General features: G+C 42.1%; 6 protein-coding genes across 6 annotated transcripts; 4 read left to right on the top strand and 2 right to left on the bottom strand.

The window, feature by feature from the left end:
* Positions 1-412: 412 nt before the first annotated feature.
* Positions 413-1803, bottom strand: BCR41DRAFT_351377 (heme oxygenase-1 in complex with 1-(Adamantan-1-Yl)-2-(1h-imidazol-1-Yl)ethanone). Its single transcript, XM_022023792.1, has 4 exons — positions 1639-1803; positions 1440-1521; positions 1268-1339; positions 413-1157 (listed from the first exon to the last, which is right to left on the bottom strand). The coding sequence occupies exons 2-4, from the start codon at positions 1514-1516 to the stop codon at positions 581-583; spliced, it is 726 nt and encodes a 241-aa protein (XP_021882703.1). The 5' UTR covers positions 1517-1521; positions 1639-1803; the 3' UTR covers positions 413-580.
* A 4568-nt stretch (positions 1804-6371) lies between these two features.
* BCR41DRAFT_377442 (P-loop containing nucleoside triphosphate hydrolase protein) lies at positions 6372-10245 on the top strand (the record flags this gene model as incomplete). The annotated part of the gene is made up of 3 exons (XM_022027105.1): positions 6372-6780; positions 6867-8482; positions 8587-10245. 3 exons carry the CDS (start codon positions 6372-6374, stop codon positions 10243-10245), a joined length of 3684 nt encoding a protein of 1227 aa, XP_021882702.1.
* Positions 10246-12921: 2676 nt separating this feature from the next.
* BCR41DRAFT_385697 (hypothetical protein) lies at positions 12922-15727 on the top strand (the record flags this gene model as incomplete). The annotated part of the gene is made up of 3 exons (XM_022027703.1): positions 12922-13522; positions 13803-14116; positions 14413-15727. The coding sequence occupies 3 exons, from the start codon at positions 12922-12924 to the stop codon at positions 15601-15603; spliced, it is 2106 nt and encodes a 701-aa protein (XP_021882701.1). The 3' UTR covers positions 15604-15727.
* A 986-nt stretch (positions 15728-16713) lies between these two features.
* Positions 16714-17509, bottom strand: BCR41DRAFT_36678 (hypothetical protein). Its single transcript, XM_022026249.1, has 2 exons — positions 17187-17509; positions 16714-17113 (listed from the first exon to the last, which is right to left on the bottom strand). The coding sequence occupies exons 1-2, from the start codon at positions 17491-17493 to the stop codon at positions 16797-16799; spliced, it is 624 nt and encodes a 207-aa protein (XP_021882700.1). The 5' UTR covers positions 17494-17509; the 3' UTR covers positions 16714-16796.
* A 171-nt stretch (positions 17510-17680) lies between these two features.
* On the top strand, positions 17681-18368 carry BCR41DRAFT_385696 (hypothetical protein; the record flags this gene model as incomplete). Its single annotated transcript, XM_022027702.1, has 2 exons — positions 17681-18095; positions 18184-18368. The coding sequence occupies exons 1-2, from the start codon at positions 17723-17725 to the stop codon at positions 18366-18368; spliced, it is 558 nt and encodes a 185-aa protein (XP_021882699.1). The 5' UTR covers positions 17681-17722.
* On the top strand, positions 18333-19261 carry BCR41DRAFT_351370 (hypothetical protein). Its single transcript, XM_022023791.1, has one exon. The coding sequence runs from the start codon at positions 18460-18462 to the stop codon at positions 19189-19191; it is 732 nt and encodes a 243-aa protein (XP_021882698.1). The 5' UTR covers positions 18333-18459; the 3' UTR covers positions 19192-19261.
* The last annotated feature ends 447 nt before the right edge of the window (positions 19262-19708 follow it).

The raw sequence follows: 19708 nt of genomic DNA, 5'->3' as shown, positions 1-19708 counted from the left end.
TGAAATATACCACATGTTCATATTCAAACCATCTTACAATCGAATGCTTACGGCATCCACTGAACCTTATCGCTCTAGTATGCACCCAAAACTCCAGATGGAGTTGAATTCAAAAAAAGTGTTCGTGGACGATAAAACCTGGCTGTGACCCTGCACTCAGTAGACGACCTTCCTCCTTACAGCTCGCACATATACCGTGAGATTGATTAGTTTTACAAAAAAAAAAAAAAAAACTTCCTTCCAATGAAGGTCTATTCGGGCTGGTTTAATAGGTTTTTGGTGTAGCACTCTTTAGGATAACTCATGGAGGTGTTTCCCTTCTCGCCATTATGAATTTGTTCAATATTATGAATCCGCCTTACAAAATCACCAAATACATCCCCATTTTATTTTTATTTTTAAATATTTCTGAGGTTATCGAATTTGTGCTCTATAGGACAACCACCTCCTCCTTTTAGTCAAGTCAACCAATGTGTTTGCTATAGGATGCAAAAATATAGAGATGGGAGGTGACGAATCCTTAATATTTATTTATTTTTATATGCAATATGTACTAAGGAGTGACCAAAACGCAATAAACTTAGATGCGTGGCCCAATATCCATCATTTGATTTGGCTTCTCAGACGCCCTTGTCTTGCCCTCCGGGTCAACGTCTGAATCGAATTCTTTAAATAGCTCGTAATTCAGCAACATTGCACTTTTAGCCTCTTCCACAATCTGTTTCTCTAACTCCTTGGGAACTTGAACGTTGTTCAGTTGCTTACGGAACATGTTTTTAAACATTTTTTGGTCTTGAATATGTTCAAACTCATAAAATTGAAGGCCTCTATGATTGTCGGCATCATCATCATTTGAGTAAAAGTTGGCATGTTGATGAAGATTATTTCGAATGATCTGACCACCGGATAGGTCTCCTAGGTACCGAACATAGGCATGAGCAATTAGGACTTCTGGAGAGGAAGCAGCCCAGTGCTCGATTCTGGAGCGGTAAGCTTGTTGTGCAGGAGTGATGGGAGGCATCATATCTCGCCATTGTGGGCCATAAAAGTATTCAAGGTCCTTAATGAGGGCTTGTTTACGACTGAGCTCCAAGGGGAAGTAAATGAGTGCAATCTGGGGGTTCTCTTTGTTATCTTCCAGAGCCTTTTCCATTGAGCTAATAGAATAAAATAAAATAAAATTAGGTTTTCAGAAAGAACATGACATGGTCCTTGTGCAACCTACAATTTCTAGCAAGTGGTCCTAGCGAAGTAAAATAGGTCTTACTCGTAAACATGGAAAAGGGAGAAGAGATAACGTCTATACACGTCCTGACTGACTTTACCGGCGCTGAGGCAACTGCGAATTGCAAAAACGTTTAACTCATTAGTAACTGTAGAAAACTTATTTACTAGGAGGGAGATTGAAAGAAAAAAAGATAGAAAAGAGAGAGACTTACTTTAGAAATTTGCTACGGTTTCTCTTACCGTGGACATCTTTGATGCTTTGCCAGAGGGAATCAGCGAGCAGAGTCATTTTGTCTAAAGACGTTGTAGCAAGCAAGTAACAAAAAGGCGGAGAGGATGATTTGTGGGGATCAATGGTCTTGCTTCGCAGAAGGTTGATCATATAGCGTCATTGTTTTTTATGCTCCTTACTTGGATGTATTTTTTCTTTTTTACTATAATAAGAAAGAGGAAAGCGAGGAAGGAATTGATGAGGCTAGAGGGTAACTGTTATTGTTATCGTTGTGTATGTACTTTTTTTTATGAAAGGAAAAGTAGAATGTTGGGCATGTAGGGGATGTAGAGGATGTTGATGAGAAAAAAAGAAAAAAAAAAGAAAAAGAAAAAAAAAGAAAGAAAAAAAAGTTACGGATGTCGAGCTTTTATACATTTTATACATCGATCCCAAGGTCTTCAGGAGTATTTCAGCTTATAATTTTTCTCTGTATTAAAATAAACCAATATCACTTTTCCCCTAGCAATGTCTCTCAATTTTATTAAAAATATTATATAATGTGGACACCTTTAGTTAATATATATTTATTACTGTCTTGAGACAAGCACTGTGACCAGCATGGAGGTGTTTGTCTGATTAAAGAAGTTCAAATAAAGTGCTGAATATGAGGAAAGAAGGCCTTCTTTCAAAAAGAGGAGACATGAAACCACCGTACTGATAATGTGGAACAAGTGTATGAGATGAGACCCACTATTTAAAGATTTATACGAGGTGGTTTACGCCTAGGAAGGCTTTTCGATAGATCGAGAATCTAAATCGAGATCATTGACCCAGTACCCGCGCAATGTAGCACACATATCCTCTAACTCGTTTGGTCAGTGATATATTTTCTATTCAAAAAACGATTGGTTTGGTGGCTGATTTTGACATTTCACCCCGTGACGAACTGGTGCTAAGGAATATAATTGGCTCCCAATTCAATCAAGATTATTCAAAAAATATATATTTAAGGGTCCGCTTCTTCCTATTGGCGTATTTAAGTTAATAGAAATCTACTGTGGTTGGCAAAGTTCTTCGTAGTCCATGTCATGCGTGACAAAAATGTATACGGAAGCCATATATCCCAACACCATCGAATCGGAAATTGTTCTTCTTTGTTGACATAAAGTGCAGAGACCTGAACTAGATCAGTCTCATGTCAATTACATACATGTTTTTACTTAGTAATGTCTATAATCCTTTCAATAGAATTTTTACCCGTCGAGTCAAAGAAGGAAAAAACCAGGTCCTTGGGTACGGATGATAAAACGAATGTGATTTTCGTAACCAAACGGAGTTGACAGTGCGCTCCTTGTCCATTAGTCATCTATAATAGCCCTTGGAGCTTCATGATGCTAGAGCCGAGTAAGGCGTTTTTGGTGAAGACACATATTATCTTTTCTCTTGCAGTAAGATATCGAGGATGTTGACATGGAAACAACGGTGTACAGCAAAGAGTAATATATACTAATAATGACGATACCAGTAACGAACTAACAACTTTATACTCCACTGATGATGTCTTTCTGAGTAAAAAACAATAAAATAAAAAAATGGGTATTAATGTTGGGTTATCTTGAGAGAGGAGCTATTAGGAAGATGTGCTCCTACTCGTTTAATCAGTGATTCTTATATTTTCTATTCAAAAAATGATGGTTGAATTGCTTTGGTAGCTGATTTCGATATTTCACCGCCCGCGACGAGGCATTCAAGGCTATTCAAAAAATATAAGAATCACTGACCAAATGGGCTGGACAATATATATTTAGCTCCTTACGTCTTGAAATGATAGTGCTGTCGTCTGTCATCCGGTTTTTGACCCCGGCTGCAAAGCCAGAGTAGATAAGACGGTCATGTGGAATTATATGAATTGAGGAACGATCATTCCTTTAAAATACCACCGGGGTGAAAAGTTGTTTTTTTCCAGTTATTTTCTCTGCTTTTCCCCCAACACCTGGATTTAATCGAAAGATCACAAAATGCTTCATAGGCCAGGTCCCCGCATTCTTATTTTTCGCTTACTATCGCTATTCTCTCCCATTACAAGAAAGCTAATTGGCTGCTGCAATACATTCAGAAAATATGGAATTGTGGCCGTTAAGTGTTTCATTGGTTTACTATAGACTTTTATAATGGAGATTTTGCCATTCATTTTTTTACATGGGTTTAGTAGTTCAAAATAATTCAGCATTTTTGCCAAACAAATCTAATGGTCTAAGAAATAGCGTCCTAAGTTAGTGTAGTTGGGATTAGGAATGTAAGAAAGTGTTACGTACCGAGACTTGGAGTACACCTCAGGGAACTTTCATTTTTATTCATAAGATCAGAACATTGTGTGGCGGTTAAGGCGGGACATTAATAAAAGGCCCCGTCCCATTTGGTCAGTGATTCATATATTTTTTGAATAATCTTGATTGAATTGGGAACCAATTATATTCCTTGGCACCAGTTCGTCACGGAGGGTGAAATGTCAAAATCAGCCACCAAATCAATTCAACCATCGTTTTTTGAATAGAAAATATATGAATCACTGACCAAACGAGTTGGAGGATATATCTCATAATAAAAACAACCTTTTGATCTCCCCGTGGTTTCAGAAAATACTTTAGAAAGGTTTGGTTGTAAATGGATAATAAATTTTCCTGGCGTGAACGCATATGCACGTGCTGATCTTTTTAGTGGCGCAAAATGTCAAACTGTCTATTTGTTTGGGCGTCGTATGGACTATTGAGTTTTTTCTTATTTTATATATTTCCTTGAATAACAGCCCTCCATTTGCATTACTTTGCCAATAAGGAGAGCAATAACCGCTGGTGGTGAAGTGTCAATTGGCACCAGTAGCTAATAGTGATTTATGACCATTGCTCAATCGCCCTTTCCTTTTGGTATATCTAATCAATTACATGTCGCTTATTTGATAAAATTCTTGTAATTGACTATTTCCTAAGCCACATATGACATGGATGGCCGCATTTGAATGAACATGTTGAAAGGATCATTCACAATGAAATCCAATTTTCAATACATCCACAGATTCTAGAGATCAAGCCCTTTTAACCTGGCTTAGGAATAGGGGGAGCCGTAAATAATAGAATTTTACTTAATTGGAGCTTTGAGTAAGAAAAGACGTTTTTTTTATAAAATTGCAACCAAAAATTATGTATATTAATATAAAAAAACCGGTTTGAGACCATTTTATGAGAATCGCTTCCAAAAGCAAGACTATTTTTAACATGAAAGGAGTACTGGTGCAATGGAAGCACTTGGACCAAGCAAGAGTGTGACACGGGAGCATGAATATGATTCGAATGTGAATATTCGTGTAACAACAAGAGACTGCCTTTCTCCCCCCAAAATAATTGCGCATTGCGCGGTCTTTCTAGAATAAACATTGAAGTTAGATCAATTGATGCATATAAATGTATAATAGAGGATTTTTTATTTATTTTGCAATATTCATGGATCAACCATTATCAGCTTTCGAGGATCGTTAAAACATCTATCAAGGAAATAACAGAGTATCAAAGTCGATTACATAAATCAGTGATCGGATCAACATGAATATGTGAATAATCACATCACGTTCTGCCAAGAAAGAAAGACACAGACACTTTTTTCTACCGAACATTTGAATGCATGTCAGGATAGAGTTGACTCCCTATTTTTTTTCCTGAACATGTTACTCCAATGATTTCTGCAGCGGACTGCGATTATTCAGGAGCAGAATGCACCAAAATAGGGAATTTTTTACTTGGGACAAGGGAGTAATAAAATCGACTGCGGGCGCCACTGCTCAGATAGCCTGCTCTCATCTTGACTCTGATGCAATTGACTTCGCAGCTCGTTTCAATTGGAGACAGAAGCAAACAGAAACACACTTGGCACTAAACAAAACAAACAAACAAAAAACGTTATCATAAAAAGACTTTTTTTTAACACATTGTCTTGTTATTCTCATGGGACAGCGTCATTTTTTTCCCTTTTTCAATTGACTACTATTGCCTCGCCATCGATTTTAAGCTTTTTACTTCCTTCTTTTCCAAAAGATTATAAATAAAAGCGATCTTTGCATCGTTTTCCTTCTCTTTTTCTCTCCAAACAAAAATCTCTCCCTCAATTATCGACAATCATTCCAGAGCAATTCGCGGTGTCAATTTTTATTATTATTATTATTATTATTAAATCGTTGATTCGTTTAATTTCTGCTCCCTTGACTCCCTTTACTGGGTCTGAGTTTGGGTTTTTTTCTGTAATACACTCATTCCTCATCTCGCATTCTCATTCATCTCTGTTCACTTGCTAAGAAAAAATAAATAAATAAAAGGACTTGCCCATCCTTTTCTCCTTACGCAAGCCACATTCCCTAATAGTCTTCTCCACTCTATATCCGACTCTTTTAAAATCTTTTCCTCAAGGACGTCCGTCTGCCATGGCATCAAACAATAATGCCCCTAGCAGTGGAGACGCAAAGTATGAAGCAATAGAACTGGAGAATGGGTCCGGTTCTCATGTTATAGACGTTGATCGCCACGATGTCACGGCCACTCCATCTACGGAGAATTTATCTGAAAAGGACAAAGGCTCGCCTGTGAATACTGATGCTGATGGCGGCAAGGACTCTTCTGATAAAAAAGCTGAGGCTGATCCCAAGGTTTCATATCTGCAACTCTACCGTTTTGCTTCCCCTTTTGACTGGTTCTGTGTCATGTATGTTGTACTAAAAAAGAGATCATGCATGTTGCGCAGCATATTAGGCATTCATACCTGAATTCCACATGTTATCTAACAAAGGTATCCTTTTAATTTTCTCTTTTCCACTTTTTTTTTACTTAGTCTCGGCACTCTCTGCTCCTTTACCAATGGTGTCGGTCAACCTTTTGTTGCTATCTTGATGGGCGATGTAATTAATACCATTGCCACTCAGTCCGTGCCTGATGCCGTGGCTGGTCTGCGCATCATCGTCATCAAGTTCACTGTTATTGGAGCCATCATGTTTGTTATGGCATACGGACAGATGTGTCTCTTCACTTTGGCGGCCGAATCTCAAACTAAGCGCATTCGCGAAAAATATCTCCATGCGATCCTTCGCCAAGACATTACTTGGCACGATGTTAGTAAAAAGAGCGAGTCCCTCAACTCGCGCCTTAGCGCAGATACGCAATTAGTCTTTGATGGCCTTGCTGACAAAGTCGGCCTGTGTCTGAGCAGTCTTGCTACCTTCGTTGCAGGCTTCGTAATTGCTTTTACTCACGGATGGAAAATGAGCTTGGTCCTTCTGACATCTGTTCCCTTGATGGCCGGTATGTGATCCAATTCTTAATTCGTTTCTCTGTATATCTCTCTTTGACAAAAATTGCTAATATCCTTCTTTTCTTTGTTTCTATAGCTGTCGGCGCTCTCATGGCCAAGTATACTATTAACTCAACTACAGATGGTCAAGATGCATATGCCAAGGCTGGCGGCCTAGCTGAACAGGCCATTGGCTCGATTCGCACTGTAGTGGCATTTGATGGACAGAACCGTGAGCTCAAGAAGTTCAATGAAGTGCTGGCTGATGCATACAAGTCTGGCATCAAGAAAGCCTATGCCACTGGCCTCGGAATGGGAGGATTCATGTTTGTCTTGTTTTGCAGCTATGCTCTTGCATTCTGGTATGGCGCGAGAGAAGTCAAAGCAGGAAACATGGACCCTGGTAATGTCTTGGTCGTGTTATTCGGTACTATCATTGGTGCATTCTCCATTGGAAATGTAGGGCCCAACCTTTCTTTGTTCGCTAAAGCGCAAGCTGCTGCTTACACAATTTTCAAGACTATTGATCGTGTTCCCGAAATCGACTCGTTTGACCCTTCTGGCCTCAAGCCTGAAAAGTTGACTGGCCATATTGTCGTCAAAGATGTTAATTTTTCCTACCCTAGTCGTCCTAATGTCCCTATTCTCAAGAACATGAACATTGAGGTCAAGCCTGGTCAGACTGTTGCTTTGGTTGGTCATTCCGGAAGTGGAAAATCCACAATCATTGGTCTTCTTGAGCGTTTCTACGACCCTACTTCCGGATCCATCACCATCGATGGTATCGCCCTGAAAGATATCAACGTTCGTCACCTCCGCGACACTATTGGCCTTGTCTCTCAAGAGCCCGTGCTGTTCAATGCTACGATCAAGCAAAACATTTTGTACGGAATTCGTCATGGTCAGAAAATGCCCACCGACAAGGAGATTGAGGATGCCTGTCGCCTGTCGAACGCACATGATTTTATTTCCAAGCTCCCCAATGGATACCATACCATGGTCGGTGAAAAGGGTGCCCTGTTGTCTGGGGGTCAGAAGCAACGCATTGCTATCGCCCGCGCCTTAATCAAAAACCCTGCTATCCTTCTGCTCGATGAGGCCACATCTGCTCTGGATACAGAGTCCGAGCGCATTGTTCAGGCTGCTCTGGACAATGCTGCCACTGGTCGCTCAACAGTTGTGATTGCCCACCGTTTATCCACAATCATGAATGCCGACTTGATTTATGTAATGGATCGTGGAGTTGTTTTGGAACATGGTACCCACGCATCTTTGATGGCTCTTGGCGGTATCTATACTGAATTTGTAGCCAAGCAGCAGCTGAAGACAGGAGGTGTTGATGTTGAGGCCCCCGTGACTGCAGCAGTTGAAAAGTCCGATAAACCTGCTACATCCAGTGCTAGTGGTCCTCATATTGCTATTGCTGACCCTGTTGCTCCTGAAGGTGCGCCACGCTCTGGTCGTAGGATGAGTCATCTTCTCCGCCGCAAATCGTCCCAACATTCCGTCACCCGCTCTGAGAAATCCGCTGATGGCTCTGTTGTTCTAAACATCCCAGAAGACAAAGAAGCATCACTCGCTCGCGAGAAAAAAGAGGCTTCTAGAAGGCTCAAAATGCAGAAGGCTCCCATTGCTCGCACTATCCGGTATATGAAAGATGATGCTGTTTATTTCGCTTTTGGCGTATTCTTTGCCATCATTCAAGGAGGATTGGTAAGCACAGCCTTTTATTATCAACGTTGTTAGTCTCTCAATTCTCTCAATGGCTTTATATTATTCATTTATTCATTCTAAAAAGAAATAATCCTATTATTTAGTTCCCTGCATTCGCTCAAATCTTCGCGAAAGCTCAAACGACACTTACTGAGTTTTATAAGCTTGGAGATGAATTCATCCCTAAAGCCAACATGTGGGCGCTCTGGTTCTTCATCTTGGCCATTATTGGTTTTACTGGCTTCTGTGGAGGCATGATCATGTTCTTGATTGTTGGCGAGCGTATGACCCGCCGTATGCGTTACCTGAGCTACAAATCGATCCTTAGTCAAGAGATGGCGTTCTTTGACCGCCCTGAAAATTCTACAGGTGCCCTTGCTAGTCGTCTTGCAACAGATTCTCAACAGATGTTTGATATGGTCTCACAAGTCATCCTCACCTCGGTCTCATCCTTGGCTACTATGGCAGTTGGTCTTGGTTTCGCATTCTCTTCTACCTGGGAAATGACTCTGATCATTCTTGCTGCTGTTCCCGTCATTGGTCTTGGACAGTACCTCGAAATTGCTGCCCTGAGTGGATTTGGCGAGAAGACTCGCAAGGCTTATGAAAAATCTGGCCAAGTCGCTGGCGAGGCTATCTCTAATATCCGTACTGTAGTTTCACTTGCAAAAGAGGAAACGTTCGAGGCTCGTTACTTTGAGGTCACTAAGGAGCCTCATAAGTACGCTCGCAACAAAGCTGTCTTTGCATCCTTTGGATTTGCTATGTCTCAAGCTGTCGCATACTGGTCCTATTCTATTGGCTTTTATGGTGGCTATCGCTTGATCGAGAATGGCATCATCACCTACGAGCAAATGTTCACATGCATGTTCTCGGTCGTCTTTACTGCCATGAGTCTGGGACATATCACATCTGAGCTACCCAAGTATGCCAAGGGCAAGCAGTCAGCCATCAATATCTATGAACTTCTCGACAAGGATACGACTATTGATGCTGACCGTGATGGCATCAAGCTCGATAGGATCAACGGCTCCTTGGGATTGGAAAAAGTTGACTTTACTTATCCCACACGCAAGAATATCCAAATCTTCAATCATGTTGATATCAACGTCAAACCCTCTCAGACTGTTGCTTTGGTTGGCCCTTCTGGATGTGGAAAATCTACCATTATCGCATTGTTGGAGCGCTGGTATGAAGCGGATGGTGGTAAGGTCATTATTGACAATCATGACATTCGCGACCTGCAATTGCACAATATTCGCAATCATATGGCTTTAGTTGGACAAGAGCCTGTTCTTTTTGATATGACGATCAAGGACAACATCTTGTATGGTCTTCCAGAGGGCGAAGGAACAATGGAGCAAGTGTATGAGGCAGCCAAGTTGGCCAACATCCACAACTTTGTCATGTCCCTGCCTAATGGCTACGATACCGGCGTTGGAGATAAGGGATCTCAGCTCTCTGGCGGCCAGAAGCAGCGTATTGCGATTGCACGTGCGCTGATCCGAAACCCTAAAGTGTTGCTTTTGGATGAGGCCACATCTGCATTGGACTCTGAATCTGAAAAGTTGGTGCAAGAGGCTTTGGATAAGGCACGGTATGGGCGCACGACCATTGTAATTGCACACCGTTTGAGCACTATCCAGGATGCGGACTTGATCCTTGTTGTGAAAGGCGGCACGATTGTGGAATCTGGACGACATTATGAATTGGTTGCTCTTGGTGGGGTTTATGCGGATCTCTGCCAAAAGCAAAACTTGTAAAGGATAGCAACGACAAACAAAGTTGTCAAGAGAACAAGAAAAGTAGCTCTTTCCTCTTTCCCACCATTTTAATACATATACCAAGCTGTTGCATATATATATACATGAAAGAAGAACAATTCTCATCTAGGCTGATCTAGCACAATTACACAATAAAAGCATTACTATAGTATAAGAATAATAATTATACGTTTGCGACTTCTGTTTATCCTTGCCTCCGGCTACGTGTCAAAGACTCACGCAGTCTTTGCGAGCCGAAAGTCGCGAGCTCTGTATTGACACGACCATCCAAACCCAGGTCTTGCATCAGTTCAGTATGCCTTGAGAGCGATTACTAATGTTTAGGTAGCACATCCATGTCGTCTTTTGGGATGCAGGCATCAGGAACACTAATTCGGAGCTTGTTGGGCCGTGCGGGTAAGGTAAGTTATATGTACTAAGCAGGGATCTTCTCAACGACAATGACTCTGTGCATGCATAAGATCTCCCTGTTTGGCACGGCCAACACATGTTAGAAAAGACATCAATGGCCTAAAGTATTGCTAGATAGAGAATAGGTAGTCATTTAGAACGGTCTAAAATATACCGAGCAGCTGTTCAGATTGCGTAGTTCAGCCATGGCAGGATACTATCATACACCTTTGGTAAAAATCATTATATGTAAATATATTAAGCAAAAAATTTGTAATTGACTTGAGTCTTAATCAAAAAAAAAAAAAAAAAGATTTAGCTTAAACCCCTGGTAGTTACTAAGTACAAAGTCTGAAATGAGTGTAGTTTTGGGCACGCTGTTCTATCCGGATTGTCGTAAGTAGGACTCTGAGATGGGATTGGGATCATTCAAGATGGTCAATAAGCAGCATACTATCGAAAGTGAAGAGCAAGGTGGGAAAAAGGGATAGTGCAAATGTCTTTTTGGATAAAGAAACGATATAGTCAGCACATCTTTGAACACCTATCTTTTTTTTTTTTTTTTTTTTTTTTAAAAAAAAAAAAAGAGTCGCTGCTCACTCGCAATAGAGGATGGTATAAAATATGTTTAATAAGCATGGGGCAAAAATAGGGCTTCTTTTACTTGGGTAGCCGATCTTCTCCAAAAAGTAGGGCAAATGATAGCATGTTTCGCTTTGCGTATTATGGAATGGCCCTATACATTCTAATACAAACTATGTTATAAGCACCCCAAACTTTGCTCGATGCAAAGCGTCTTGGATGGCTTCTCGGGCCAACAGCAACCTTGTTAAAAACAACTTTCTAGTCAACCGGCGCCTAAATAAATAAATAAAATAAACAGCTGCTCAAGGATTAATTGCCTAATATTAAAAACGTTTATCACTGTTTATTGAGAGCTTCTTGAGCCCAAACAACATATTTGTGTAGATATGCGATGTTTACTGAAGCAATGACGGGAGTCCTCACACAGTGCAAACAACGAGTAAGTAAATAAATCTATCCCAGGAAGAAGACTTTCATTTTTTTTTTTTATTACAAAAAAAAAAAAGAAGCGTTTTACTGAACTGTCACTATAATCAAAAAGACGTCGCGGATGAAATTCTTTCTCATGAAAAATGGGAGTTGTCATCAGCTTGTTGTTCTCATTATTGCTTTCGTTTTTTTTTTTATTATTATTTTGTAAGAAGTATTTGATATCCAAGAGATAGGGATAGAGATAATCCTGTAATGCAATTAATTGTTAAGAGCGCGGACCCTGGAAGAGGGAAATAAATAGGGCTGTTTCAACAGAGTCCTCTTGAGTTTTGATAAAAATCCGAAGCCACGATTGGCTTAGAGCAGAATTCAATTCAAATTTTTTATACTTTCTATTCAATAACTCTGGCCTATCAGCTCTCATTCACGTACGCTATGGATCCTTTTTGGTGAAAGGCATTCTTGTTTGACATATACGCCTAAAAAGGAAACTCTAAGCATCGTTTCATTTGACTCGTAAGCCACCTGCAAGAAAGTCGTCTTCTGGTCTTCAAATTTCCTAGGCTTGTCTAGGCTCGTCACCAGCCTGTGTGGCTTATGTGCATTGCACTAACGCTCACTGACAGGCTGGGACCAAACTTGAGAAGGGGGGGTCAACTTCTAGCGGCATATTTCGACTTAGAAAAAAAAAAGGGCCATTTCCCCGCCGTTTGTACGACTTAGAAGAAAAAATGTTAACCCTAAAATCTCAAGTTTGGTCCCAGCCTGTCAGCGTTAGTGCGATGCACATAAGCCACACAGGCTGGTGACGCCTACAAATTTCCACAGCAAAAAACAAAAAAATTGTTTTCCATTTTTTTTCTTTTTGATATTGAGAGTGAGTTTTGCTGTGAGGACGGACGGCGGAGGAATCGAGAAAAGACAGAGGTATATATAATATATATGATAGTATGTTGCCCAAGTCTTTTGAGTTCCTCAAAAAAAATTCGGAAAGATAGGTTTAGCTATCATATTCGCGCCACTTGAGCCCAGGTGGCTGAAAAAGATGTTTATTGGTTGGTTCTGTTCTAATTCGTCTATGAGCAGCTACTAGCTCTAGTCTTGTATGGCAACAAGTACCCAAGAGTCCATGACCAGAAGGTCGTATGGGCGATATAAATACAATGGACGTTTGTAATTCGAATCAATCGCTCTCTTGTTTACGCACCTACCCCTCGACTCTTTTCACAAATAGTACATATTCTGATCATGGCATCCATTCAGCCTTCTCAAAAATATCGATCGATCCAGCCTTCACCAGCTTCTAACAATGACAGAAACTTGACTATCAAAAAAAAATTGGAGATCCTAGAAGAATGGGATAAGCATGTTGCATGTTGCAACATGAGAATAGGAGGAGGGTCCCTATTCGAACCTGAGAAGAAAGTGTTCTGCGACTATCATAACATAACGCCAGGGATTCTCAATAATATATTGGCTAAAAGAGAAGTCCTTCAGAATATTCCTATCAGCCAATCCTCCATACGATATCGCCTTCCAAGTAGCACCAGATCATTTTATCCGGTAGAAGCGATCCTTTTCCGCACCATTGAGCATGTCAGACGCGATTTATTTCTACCCATCGACAGCTTTGGTGTACGAATTATGGCAGGCGCGATATATGAGCTCCTTGAGACTCGCGTGGGCGAGCTTGCCTTCGAGAAACCTAAATTCTCAAACGGTTGGCTGAATGGTTTCCAGCGCCGGTATGCCCTTCATAGGTACAATGCTACAGGAGAAGCGTCTTCAGTAGACATGGACAGCATCCGACCACAATTGGATTACATTAAAAATGTCCTTAAGCAGTTTAGTCTCGAGGACGTCTACAACTGCGACGAGACTGGTTTGTTCCTTCAGTCCATGTCCAACTGGACTCTGGACTGCAAGAAGGTCTCTGGCACTAAAGTGCGAACCACAAGGATTTCGATTCTTTTGTGCACCAACGCATTGGGGACGGATCGATGCAAGCCCTTCATGCTGAGCAAGTTTTTCATTATGTTCTATTCTATTTTATTTTATTTTATTGTATTTTATCTTTTTAAAAAAAAAGGAATACTGACTAATTGACTAATTTTTTCATGTTATTGTAGGTGAGTACTTGCCGAGGGGCTTCAAAACTAATCCATCAGTTCGCTCACAATTTGAGGTTTTGCCCTGGCAGGGATCGAACAAGCAGACTGTGGCAGATCTCTGTGGAAACTGGCAAAGAGAATTTAATCGGCTTCAGGAGGACCTTCAGGAGATGCTTCTAACGGCCTGGACTGGTAAAAGACCGGACTACATGAGAACCGTCGTCTTTGAAATTTGGCTGCTTCGATTCCAGTTGAGAATCGCAGCTCAAAACCCTAGCCGCCGAGTCGCTTTGTTGCTGGACCATGCGCCAAGTCACACACCGAGTGTGGATGTGCGTGCTCAACTTCAAAACGTGCAGCTTATATTCCTTCCGAAAAACTCGACAAGCATGACACAGCCCCTCGATGCTGGGATTATAGCTGTATTCAAGAAGAAATACAAAGCGGCATGCTTGGAAGCAAGCCTCTTAATGCGTCAGCATGCAAATCAAATCAACCCAAATGAGGGTACGGCTGTTACCAATATACGGGATGTTTGGATAGATAACCTTACAGGATGGAGGCTTGTTGCGAGTGCTTGGAATGGAATTAGGCACAGTCGATTCGGAATTGTTTTGCACATGTCAAGATATTCTGTAATGAACAGGAGTTGGAGCTAAGAGGATCAGAGGATCAGGCTCGGGCTCGGGATCCTGATGTGGCAGAAGCCATTAGGGGTATACGACAGAGTTTTCGGACAAGACTTATTGCCGAAGCCACAGAAAACTTTGACGCAGAAAGTGATTCTTTGCATGGCAGACAAGATCCAGCTCAGCGGTCCTTCGAAAATGACGACTCCGTACTGACGTTGTTCAAGTTCTTGGATGAGTCTAGGACGATTTGCAAGTACATTGATTCCCTACGGGAAGAAGACCAGTTCAAGGAATTCTTTATTTCTGAGGACGGTACTAATATGATAGCTGGGCAAGATCTTGAAGAAGAGAGCATGGATGGCGATGATTATGGACCCAGCGCTTCTTTGAACAGTCAGATCGTGGATGAATATGGGCATACACTGTCGCCAGTGAAGAGGTCTTTACAGACGCGAAGACGAAAGTACAGCTCATACAGAGTTGATCGTGTGGCATCACCAGAAGGAATGGATGGAGATGATGACAGTGTTGCCGAAGATATTGTGGAGCTGAATCCCAGCGTCGACATTCAGGATCCATATATACTCATGGATGCTGCGGCGGTGTTAAGACATCTTGGCCATGACAATGAGGGACGAAGGATGGAGATTATTTACGACTCCACAATTGATGAGGACATGGACTGTGTCAATGAAACCTACATCAAACATCGTCGGCGGGTGTATGAAGCTGAAGGAAAAAAGTTATGGGAGTCAGCATCTCAAAAAATTGACGATGACCAAAAGATTAGAAAGAAATTTCCAGAAATTAGAAACAGCATCTGTTTGCTGGGAAAATCCCACACAATCGCAAGCTTCATCATCAATGGCTTCAATCCCAGCCCCGCCCTTGTCCTCGTCCTCATGCTCATCTTCTTCGGCACTGCCACTAAATATGAGGCAGCGTGTTTTGGCCCCATCCCTACCCTCGTCCTCAATCCCTTCGTCCTTGTTCTCATCTTCTTCAACACAGCCACCAATTGTGAAGCAACGTATTTTGGCCCCATCCCTACCCTCGTCCCCCTCCTTGCTCTCTTTCTCAGTTCCCTCACCCTCGTTCCTATCCCCTTCGGCTCAGCCGCCAAATGTGAGGCATCGTGCGTTGGCCCCAGCCCTACCTTCGTCATCACAAGTCTTGCAAAGCCCTGAGCAATTTTTGTCGCCCAAGTCTGCATTATCACAAATGCTACCTTGGTCAGAACTGCCTTTGCCACATGGTGGTAAATTCCCCTTTGGTACCATTCCAACGCGACGCCCTGCAGACCCATGGCACAAGGCGTGATTATCGGCTCGATGCATCAAATGAAGGTATCTCCCGCTCGTCGCTCTTCAATCCATGTGTGACCTCTCAATGCATGGTATATATAGCTTTTTTCTAAAGCATTTGTCGTTGTTACGTACCAAGGCTTGGGAGTGCGCCACAGGGGCACTTTCTTATTCATAAAGTCAGAACACTGTATAAGGATCATGACAGGGCCTTAATAAAAAGTTCCATCTGGCAACAACAATAAATGCAGAAAATAATATTTTCCTCTCGAAAAACAATTCCAAAAAGATCATCAAGAGCCCACTAACAAAACAAAAACAATTCTTTATTCTTTTTTGCGTTTCTTTTTACTATTCACACAAATTGCGTTCCTTATTATTCACACAATTATCAAGGAGCCAAGCTAAACTGGTTAGAACTATTTTTGCTTGTGGTTTCCATTTGCTATTGTATAAAATCCCCATACCTCTAATAGGCAACTGTGATATTTTAAACACTGGCAAATGCGAAGAGTCTAGTCTGCACTCGGTGAAGTACCATATGGCTGCGTCAGATACAACACCATAGCAGATCTCAGGCTTAGCATCCTCAGCATCTCTTTTGCGTTTTCTAGAAAAGCGAAGTTTTTCTTGTTCATTCGTTAGCATTCCATGAAGAAGAACCATGTTCTGGGCTACGGCGTTTTCGAGATGCGACTCCGTGTCCACAGTCACTACTACTTTGCATGAGCTATGCTCAGACGACTTTGGCTCTATCAAGTAATGAGCTTCCCCCTGTCCTTGATGTGAATCGATTTTTATGCCGGATCGTATTCGGAGATGATCTGTGTAAAGTGAAACAGCATGATGGATATATGGTGCCACAAAGAGATGAGCGTCGTTCCCAACCGGAGAGGCTGTACATGTGCTGATTCTGCTGTCTAACTCTGTCACCAGATTGTTAAAGTAGGCTACACCCGTCTTTCGAGTTGACATTGGTTTGATTGGGCCCATGCTTTCGCATTGCTCTAAGCAATTGCTCGGGTCCAGTATCCCGTACCGCCTGGGAGCGAACCCAAAGATGGCGTTGGCCTCTTCTACGGGTAAGACGAGATGTGTTTTTCCAGAGCCAGACCAATGACCACATTGATGGCGCCATCCACAATAAGAGGGCTAAGCCTAGATTTTAGTTGCGGATCAGATTCAATAAGAGTTGGAATGGGAGTACTACTTTGGTTGTCGGTGCTTGGGTACAACATGATTCGAGGTGGGTTTGGTGTTCTTGGCATGTTGGGATATTCTTCGCAAATCGCATCAATAAGGATGGCTTGGGTGATAGTGCTTAAGAGACCGCTCCATTGGGGGTTTTTTTTTGGATCTGTTCTAAGAGTCATATTCAGACGTAAACTGGGTTCTAATGAAGTAAAAGGCAAAGTCAGAGAGGTTGGCCATCGCTGCTTTAAGTAATAAAGAACCCTTTTGCTTACCTGGTCTCACGATATCTACTAGGACGTGTATTAAATCCTCTGAGGAGTCTTGAGGGAATACCTCACCGAGCTCTGCCAGCAGATTCATTTTTATCTTAGTAGAGACGTTTTCAATGGAGACTTTGTTTCCGGATATTGGAATGCACAACCTCCAAAGTGCGCAGAGATTTGGGTCAATGTCGCATAATTCAGGCATCAACTGACGCAGTTCATTGCGGAGATCAAAGACGGTGCTTTCTGGAGAAATTATGACCGAGACAGTACAAGAAGCAGGGTTATTATTGAAAATGCAGGAAAGTGAAAGCATGGTGGAGAGTTGAGGTCAGCAAGGGTGGAGTTAATGAAGAAAGAAGAGACGCGTTCTTGATTTTTGTTTTTCCATACAATTTGAGCATTCCAGTCCTGATTGCACCGTTGCACGACTGAGATGTTTCTGTCTAATATTTAATTCACGCGCCGTAGTCAAAAAAAAAGAGCACCTTTCCTTAGTCCATCTTTTTGTGAAACCTGAAACCTCTTTTTTCCCACCCCCCCAAATGGCACAAAATCCTGATAGCTATCCTTCTCCATCTCCATCAATTACGCCAACCACTGGAGACATTCTCTGTGCTATCAATGGCAAAAAGATTGGCGATGCCCTTCAAGTCCAAGTGCTTTTGAATAATAGCCTGATGCTGTTTAAGAGAAATATTTGTGTTGCGCTCTCTCACTTCGGAGAAGATGATGGTGATCCAAACAGCATTGACCTCTGGTTCTGTCCCAAGTTGATGGATGGTCTCTCTTATGATGTGCCTGTTGTGTTGGAGGAACAGACCGAGGAAACACTAATGCGCCCTTTCGAACTGTTGAGATCCTACCTACCCGACCTCGAAGGCAGACCATCTATCGTCATTGCGAAGGCCCATCGGTGTAAGCTAAAGAAAGAAAAAAAACTGGGCCATACTCTGCCCCTCTAAAACTCTTTCATCACCTTGCTTACAAACGTTTTTAATTCTAGCTACTGTTACTTCTGGTCCGATAGTCTTTACGATCCTGATAAAGGGATGGATCAAGCAAGAAGTCCAGTGGACAGTCGAGATTGAGGATCAACTCTGCTGGCTTTTCAAACGCATCTTCGTAAAGCCAATGTCGAGGTTTGCGAGACGTCAACTATCTCCATCATTTCTGACGGCAACCCAGTAGAACCTGTCTCCTCTGATGTGTCTTTACGGTCAATCCTCTTAGAGCATACAAAGCAAGGTTGAAGTATCTCAACATAGATATTGGTGCACCAATGAGGCCCTTTTCTAAACTAGGTCGCCAAGATCTCTTGAAAAGGTTCGGCGAGGACTGTATCTCAGGCGCGGATAACATGATTTGCGTGCTGTCTTCATCAGAAAAACAAGATGCTGCGAGTGAAGCCCTTTCGATAGCTCTCAAGCCAATCGTTCAAACAATCGGAAGACCTGATAGCGAGCTAGGAGCCTCATTGTATGTAGGAGTGTTCCTTGCGCACGCCGCCGCTCTCTACGAGGGGCAAGTTCGTCTTGGCACACAGTTTCCACTCCAGAGCGTCCACGGAAACGGTGTCGTTGACTACATAATAGCAGAAGCCACCAAAGACGCCTTGTGTGGCATTGTGGAGGTCAAGCACACCGATGTAAGGGGGGGAGTATCACAGAATGCCTTCCAGCTTCATGCCGCGATCATGAAGCGCATCCGACAAGAGGGGACCCAGAACAGGACATCTTATACTATGTATGGTATTGTTACGAACTTGGCTGACTGGATCTTGGTCGAATGCACGGTTTTTGTGGGTGATGATAGCGCCGTTGAGAGGACGATGTTCAAGACCCAACGATTTCCCTCGGTCTTTGACTTGGATGATTGGGAAGTCTACTCAAAAAAAGTGCTCAGTTTCCTGCACTGGGCCCTCGGCAATATGGTCAGCGATAGCATTCATCAGGTGAAGAGGATTAAAACACACAACAACAATTCTGCAAGTAACCACATTTGTGCACCCTGAGAAGGGTGAAATAAGAGATGTCGTCTTGTGTCTGTCCATACCCAGTTTTCTTCCATCTCCGTATGTTCCTCATTTTGCATAGTTTCACAAAATCAATAAAGTGACAAAACATACATCAATGTATATCTGTTTTCACAATTGACACCTTCAATACGATACATCCGTTGCATGTCAAGAAGTACGCAGCATGCTCGCTTTTCAACGTGGTTATTCCCACCAAGGAGTTCGATGACCAATGTTGGCCTCTAACTACTAATGTATGGGCCCGAGCTTCGCAGCATTAGTATTATCCTATTTGCGTTTTAATTTGTCGCTTAACAAAGCCATACAAGTGCGCGCTTGTGGATTCTACTGCCCTTTAAAAGGAAAGAACATACAGATGTGAAAGAAGGTTGAAACCGCGGGTTGGTCGCCAATGACCCTTTTTCGAGCAAATATGAAGGACATAGGCCTTGGAAGCACACAGTTGTAATGATTTGTCTCTTCCAATATTTGAAGCTTACAGTGGCTGCTCTTC

This window comes from Lobosporangium transversale (genome assembly GCF_002105155.1).
Source record: "Lobosporangium transversale strain NRRL 3116 chromosome Unknown BCR41scaffold_13, whole genome shotgun sequence".
Taxonomy (NCBI): Eukaryota; Fungi; Mortierellomycota; class Mortierellomycetes; order Mortierellales; family Mortierellaceae; genus Lobosporangium; species Lobosporangium transversale.
This window is presented reverse-complemented; position numbering and strand designations above follow the sequence as displayed.